This window comes from Scomber japonicus, chromosome 2 (assembly GCF_027409825.1).
Source record: "Scomber japonicus isolate fScoJap1 chromosome 2, fScoJap1.pri, whole genome shotgun sequence".
In the NCBI taxonomy this organism is placed as follows: Eukaryota; Metazoa; Chordata; class Actinopteri; order Scombriformes; family Scombridae; genus Scomber; species Scomber japonicus.
This window is the reverse complement of record NC_070579.1, coordinates 28708575-28715341: the sequence shown is the minus strand read 5'-3', so window position 1 is coordinate 28715341 and position 6767 is coordinate 28708575. Positions and strand designations below refer to the sequence as shown.

The window sequence follows — 6767 nt, the reverse complement described above, 5'->3', positions numbered from 1 at the left end:
TGTTCTCTTTTTGTTAAAAATTGTGCCAAAGGTTAAAAGATACAGAAAAAATGAATTAATGTACTAATTTTACTGGCTAATTAAAGTTTAAAGAGTTTAAAGTTGGAAGCTACTTTTGAGATATATTTTTTTTATTGTATAATGAGTTCAACTTATGTTCTGAATTTGTGGGAATGAATCATTAAATATTTTTTTCATAGAAATTCAATGAATAAACAAGTCATTACACAACACACATTTCAAAACAATCACTCATTTGTCTGTGCTACTAGTTGCTAGTTTTTATTAATTCAATCATTCACTCATCAATTTACTGTGTAAAAAACCCTTTTATTAAGATCAGCGACTTGTTGATGAAAATCAAAATGTCACATAAACACATATCGGACCAAAAAAAAAAAAAGTGTGATCATCTAGATGACAGAACAGAAACACAAATCTCCCTATTCATATATTCACACTGAGTTATCCTGGTACATGTTTGAACTGACACATGCAAAATGTACATATTTGTCTTGAAGAGTACTGACACATGTACAATATTGGCATTCATAGCAGAAATCATCTCTCTTTTCTTCCACTACATTCTTATGTCAACACATGAGTATGAAATTGTACTGGCACGTGTAAAGAAATCAATAACATACTCAAAAAAAAGCTAACCATTGATACGGCTGAAACCAAGGACACATTTGGCCCAATTATCAATATAATGGCAGGATGTTACACTGTCAGGAAGAACTAATAACGCCAAGGACACTATTGCACATTGTTCACCTGTAAACTGGCAAACATAGGAGTTCTGTGGGTCAGATATGTTATTCAGTTATGTCATATAACTGACCTTTTTTTTACCTTTAACAATGGTAATCTCACCTTTAGCAGAAAAATTCCAAAAACCTCAAAGCAGTTTCAGAAACATACGACAGCAGTTACATATATAAACTATGTATTGTTCTCTTTATGTAGGCAGTACCCTTCAAACTGTATTTCCTCACTGGTTTGTGGTAGGATTTGACATTAAAAGGCACTAATGACAGCAAATGACCAACTTCAACTTTCTAAATCTCTTCCTCATCTGGTTACCCTTTATGAACGGACAATATTTTATTATTGCTCACCAACAAGATTTTAAAGTAAAAAAGACCCACCAGAATCCGTGTTGCCTGCTGATGTAAACCAAATCAAAAAATAATAAAAAGAACAATATGAATGTGTAACCAGATGAACAGTTTGTTTTGGAGTGGGATTTCCTTCCCAGTCTGTCATGTATCAGCAAAATGACCCCCCTATGTGCAGACCCTCCGCTTATCTTCAAACAGTTTGCGGACAGTGTAGACCTGTGAGTGAAGAGACAGACAGAGATAACATGTTGTTGGCTTCTGTGACTCAGACTGTATGACAAAGTGTAGGATGAAGATAATCCTCCCTCATTCTTGAGGTTGTAAAATGTGATTATCTCAAACTAGATAGCACGTTAATTACTGTATCTATGGTGTGTAGGCGCTCTGTTTATACCTGGGTAAGGGCCACACACAGCATCACCAGCACACTGGCACAGGACCAGAAAGAGACCCTCCAAAGGTTGTCCTCCAGAAGGTTTCGGTCCCGTGCCTCAAAAGCCCGCAACACTGTCTGCATCTGCCGGCTGCGCTCCAAGCGTCTGTGGAGAGAGTCCATGGAGTCCTGAGGGAATTAGGAGTCACATTTTAAAGATTTGTAGAAAGGCAAGTGGGACTAAGGGACAAGATGATTGGGTATACTTTCTGAATCAAATCCAAAATGTATATATAGCTTTAAAAGTACACAGAACATTTAACAGAAAATCCCTAACACATGTATTTCCTGTGTGTTTTTTCATTGTTTTTATAATGTTTAACATCAACTGGCAAAAAGTCATTCTTGGTCATGCAACCATTGCTGTGGTTTGGTTTCACTAGACTGATTCACAGAGTAGCTAATGCTTCCAGCTAGTGCTCCTAATTATGGGTTAGGGTTCGGGTTAGTATGTACATAGTATGTACATAGTATGTATGGTATGTACATACATACATAGTCAACTACTTAAAGGAGGGGACTGACATCACTCTATAATTTCTATACTGTCAGCAATTAAAAGAGACTAAAACCTTCAGTGTGCTAACCTCTCTTTCAGTACTTTCCCACTTTCCCACTTCCCCAGCTTGTAGCACACAGCCCCAAACTGAACATGTTCATAATAAAGACAAAAGAAAAGTGGGTCGGTGATATAAAGTTTCATTTTTAGAAAAAAAAGGCTAAATAATTTCATGTAGCTGCACACTGTAGTTTTTAAATGAGACGTTTATCTGCAGCAGGGCAGAGAGTCCATGTTCAAAATGAAGGAAAATTTAAAGTTTGTGGTTCAATGATGTGTCTTTTATAGGTTTTGGAGATCAATAGGAGTCTGTAGCAAAGAGGAATGAGTTACATCAGGCTTTACATACACAGACAATGCTTGTTCATAGGATCATTTCATGGCTGGTTTTGGTCGTTTGGTAAGATTTGTTGATAATAAGTAAAAAATAAAATATTGCCTACTATTAAATTTTCTCTAATATGACATCAGGTGGAATCATACTTTCCCTCTAATGCATCGATTTAATGACGTTAACAGGAGCTGCATCTCACCCGTATGTCTTCCAGCTTGTACTCCAGCAGGCTCCCATCAGGCTCCTCTAAACCCGCCCACTCTTCATCTCCCCCCACATCTCCCCCTTGACCCTCAATGATGATCTCAAAGAACACCATCTTCTCCGAGAAGCGGCTGAAGGTGTTGTCAAAGCAGATCTGGTAGTCTCCCTCCTCTGTGGGCTCCACCCTGATACAACAATGAAAAAGGTCAAAGACAAATAGACAGTCGGCTCAGTAGTATGAGATATGATCAAGGGCTGCTGTGAGGTTGCGCTTACACGTGCACTCCGTCTGAGCGTCGAGACTCACTGATGAGCTGGATGTTCGCTGGAGAGATGACGGTGAAGTCTACATCCATGCCAGCACCTGCTATCACCTGGATATACACACATGCACACACACACAAACTGAGCAACAGGCTTGCAAGTGCAAAAATGTTGTTTCCTTTTTTTAAAAAGACTATTCTTGGCAATCAGATGTTGAAAGCGGGGACACAGACAGGAAATATGGGGTGACAGATATGTAGGGGGGCTCCCCTGCTACTTACACTGCAGTTTAAAGGTTTGAGTCTTAACCACTAAGCCACCAAGACGCCCCAGGCTACAGATTTTCAGGTGAAATGACGTGTGTGGCAAGACAGAGCAATTTGTTTCTTATATCAAGCCTCTCCCACTAAATAAACACACTGCTAACTAGAAGCGTTAAAGAGGTGCTCTTATGTAAGTGCTGGGTAAGAGCTGAAAGGACAGAACATTAATCTGCACCACTTCTAATAATTGATTGTTTAAATCACCTTTTAAGCTAAAAATGCCACAAATTCCATGTCTCTAAAATGAATATGTGCTGGTTTTCTTAGTCTTCTATTTTATTACAGTGAATATCTTTGGGTCTTTGAGTGTTGTGAACATGACAAGTTATGTGAAGAAGTCATCTTTGCCTCAGGCAGCATCATGAGATACTTCTAAAAAAAAAATCTGCCTGAGAATGAGTGCCGAACTCTTGAAATGTTGCAATAGAGAGTAGTCTTGTCTTGTCTGTGTTCTTCAGGCCATTTAGTCCCTGTTCTCTCACTTCTTTGCATCTGACAGCTTCCTTGCTTTTATCCAGGTATTTTCATTGAATACGTAGGAGGCGTAGGAGGAAGTTTCTTGCAGATTCCTGGATTGACTTATTAATAAGGAAAACCATTGTTAATTGCAGTATGAGGAAAAACTGGAAATTTCACTTATGAGTCAGAGCGCCTGTGGCACTGAGGTAGCTGTTCAAAACCATTGAGTTCAAGTGTTACATGAACTTTGAGAAGTCGTGTATCCTGTCAACCAACATGATGAACTCACTTGACAACTTGACATATTTGCTTTCTTCCCAGGCCGCTCTGCAAGCTCAAATGTAGTGATACATTTGAGCTTGCAGAGGGGCTGTATTCTATTCTATTTGTTTTCTGATTCACCATCTATTTAAAACTTTGTTAATTATTGGTCTGATCAACAAAAGCCCATAAACAACTTTCTTCAATTGATAGAAAGGTTGTTTTTTTTCTTTTATTCTGGACATCATTAAAGTAAGTGAGAGTCTGTCAGTCAGCAAGAAACACTTTTTAAATACATTTATATTTTACATCATTTATCGTCATTCCCATTCAGTCACACGTGAAACTGAAAATTCCTGAGCGGCAAGTTTCCCAGAAACATTCAGACTAATAGATCATTTCTGGTGTTCAGATGACCCACTCCACCTTCTAGGTTATTAAACAATGAATTAACAATCAGAATACCAATAAACAAAGACACAAAATAATGAATGAACACATTCTGCCAGTAGAAATGGTTCATGTGGCTCGGGACAGGACACAGTGCACAGTACCAATACAGAACATATGTTTTTATGGGTGCAGGTGTCTCACACAAGCTGCTCTCTAAAACATATTTCCTTGTCTCCTTGCTTGATTTCTTTGTATCTCTCCATGCATCCTCAGTGTGAGGGACATAAGACACAAGGACAAGATGAAAGCGAGGGAAACACTGAGAGGACAGGATCGTCCTAGTAGCACTGGCAGATAGTAGTGGCACCTCAGTGGAAGGTTGTGGCACCGGTCCTGAAAACACACAGGAAATTTGGCCCTGCACTAATAGTCAGTGAGTCTTTAAAACTGCCAACACAGTGCCACAGGCTGCCACTATCTGCTAGTGAGATGCTACTTCCTGCCAATGGCACTAGGAGGATAGTGGCCTTACTAGGTTAACGTGCGGTTAAGGGACATGTGGTGCATTATCTCATTTCCTGTGTTGTATTTCCTTATCATTGATCTTTCTTAATCAAATTCTTATGCTCATCTCTTACAGGAAGTGCTATTACATTATTGCAGTCTTGCACAAAAGGGTGCAAGATACGTTACGGGAATGTTAGCACAGCTTTTCAGGGAGTTTCTGGGAGATATGAGCTCACGTAAGTGATTAATACAGTAGCTGGTTGACTCAGCGGTCACGTTAAATCCCACCAGATGAAGTTAATGGAGGAGTATGAGCTGATATTTTCTTACAGCTGCAGTTTATCTTAATATGCATGCAAATATATTACCAGCAGTATGCCAGCTAGCTCAAGAAATAAGGGCTGATTGATGTTACTTTAACATGTGACTATGAACACACTGGGTGGATATGACTGCTGACCACACACACAGTTACCTGATATTCGACCTCCATCGTACCATTCTTTGCTGCTGTTTGGAAGAAACACTCGGATCTTCCGGCTTGCAACAGAAACGTAAACTCGCTGTCCTGGCTTTGTCCGAAACTGTGCACAGAGCCGAAACACCACCCGAACACCACTGCGAGGACGAGCAGCCGTCCTGAGCACCCTTGTTTCCTACGGAGAAGCTCCATGCTGTAAATATTTCCCAAAACAGGGCTATCTAAGTTCAGCCATCTCCCTCTCATCCCTTCTTCCGCAGCACAACTTTGCGATATTGTGATTGGCTGGAGACCCTTAATACGTAGGTGATGGTGTGGACCAATCAGAGAAGGAAGAGTAGCCCTCCTCCTCCAATCACTGCAGAGCTGAGTGCTCCATACAGGAGCAGCATCATACAGTAAGCTACTGTTTAACCCTCTGTTAACCCTCTGTTAACCCTCTGAGGCCTGCTGGGATAACACTGTGTATGTATGTACAGTATGTATGTATGTATGCATGTATGTATGTATGCATGGGGTCTCTGCAGTGACAAATACACTAAACATTAAAATTAGAAGTAAAAATGACAACACGAGTCAAATGATACTAATAAAGACTTTCTTCCTTCCTTCCTCCCCTCCTTCTTTCCTCTGTTCCTTTCCTTCCTCCCTCCCTCCCTCCCTCTTTCTTTCCTCCACCCTACCTTCCTCCCTTCCTCTTTTCCTTTCCTCCTTTCCTTCCTTCTTACTTTCCTCCTTCCCTCCTACCTTCCTCCCTTCCTTCTTTCCTCTGTCCTTTCCTTCCTTCCTTCTTTCCTCCATTCCTTTCCTCCCTCCCTCCCTCTTTCTCTCTTTCTTTCCTCCCCATCTTCCTCCTTTCCTTTCCTTTCCTTCCTCCCTCCCTTCTTTCCTTCCTCTCTCCCTTCTTTCCTTTCCTCCCTTCCTTCTTCCTCCCTCCAAAAATAAAGTATAATATATGTTATGTTCGATTTCAAATCATGCATTTAACTTTAAAAATCACATTTTGGTTGAATATAGGTCAAAAGTATTTGTAAAATAATTGTAAAATGTAAATTGCTCTTCACATAAGTAACATTGACAGTTGTATGCAAAAATTGCGCAGTGGGGCATGATTCCACGCAATGCATAGAGCATGACTTCGAGCAGTCCTAATATCAAATCAAACACATATAAGCTGCTCCCACATTCACTATACACAGCTCTGCTCAAACTACTTCCTGTGTGAACCAGTGCAATCTTCACACATCAGAGCACATTGCAATACTTTTGAAACCACCACATCTCCCTAGACAACATTCAATTAACATAAAAGTGATAACATAAAATATTCCTGCACATTTATGCTTTAAACATTTCTTGAGCTCACAGATAGACACAGACACTTTTCTTTAGGGTCTCACAAGTCTCATCTTTTATTCTTGAACA

General features: G+C 39.9%; 1 protein-coding gene across 1 annotated transcript; it reads right to left on the bottom strand.

Moving 5' to 3' along the window:
• Positions 1–309: 309 nt before the first annotated feature.
• Positions 310–5593, bottom strand: tmed1b (transmembrane p24 trafficking protein 1b). Its single transcript, XM_053330960.1, has 5 exons — positions 5337–5593; positions 2931–3028; positions 2650–2839; positions 1519–1686; positions 310–1340 (listed from the first exon to the last, which is right to left on the bottom strand). Exons 1-5 carry the CDS (start codon positions 5586–5588, stop codon positions 1290–1292), a joined length of 759 nt encoding a protein of 252 aa, XP_053186935.1. The 5' UTR covers positions 5589–5593; the 3' UTR covers positions 310–1289.
• Between the last annotated feature and the right edge of the window lie 1174 nt (positions 5594–6767).

Coding starts and splice junctions, on each gene's coding strand:
- tmed1b (XM_053330960.1), bottom strand. CDS start 5,588: ATGAGAGGGAGATGGCTGAACTTAGATAGCCCTGTTTTGGGAAATATT. Junction 3,029..5,336: donor CGATGGAGGTCGAATATCAG/GTAACTGTGTGT, acceptor GTGTATATCCAG/GTGATAGCAGGTGCTGGCAT. Junction 1,341..1,518: donor TGTGTGTGGCCCTTACCCAG/GTATAAACAGAG, acceptor CTTCACTCACAG/GTCTACACTGTCCGCAAACT.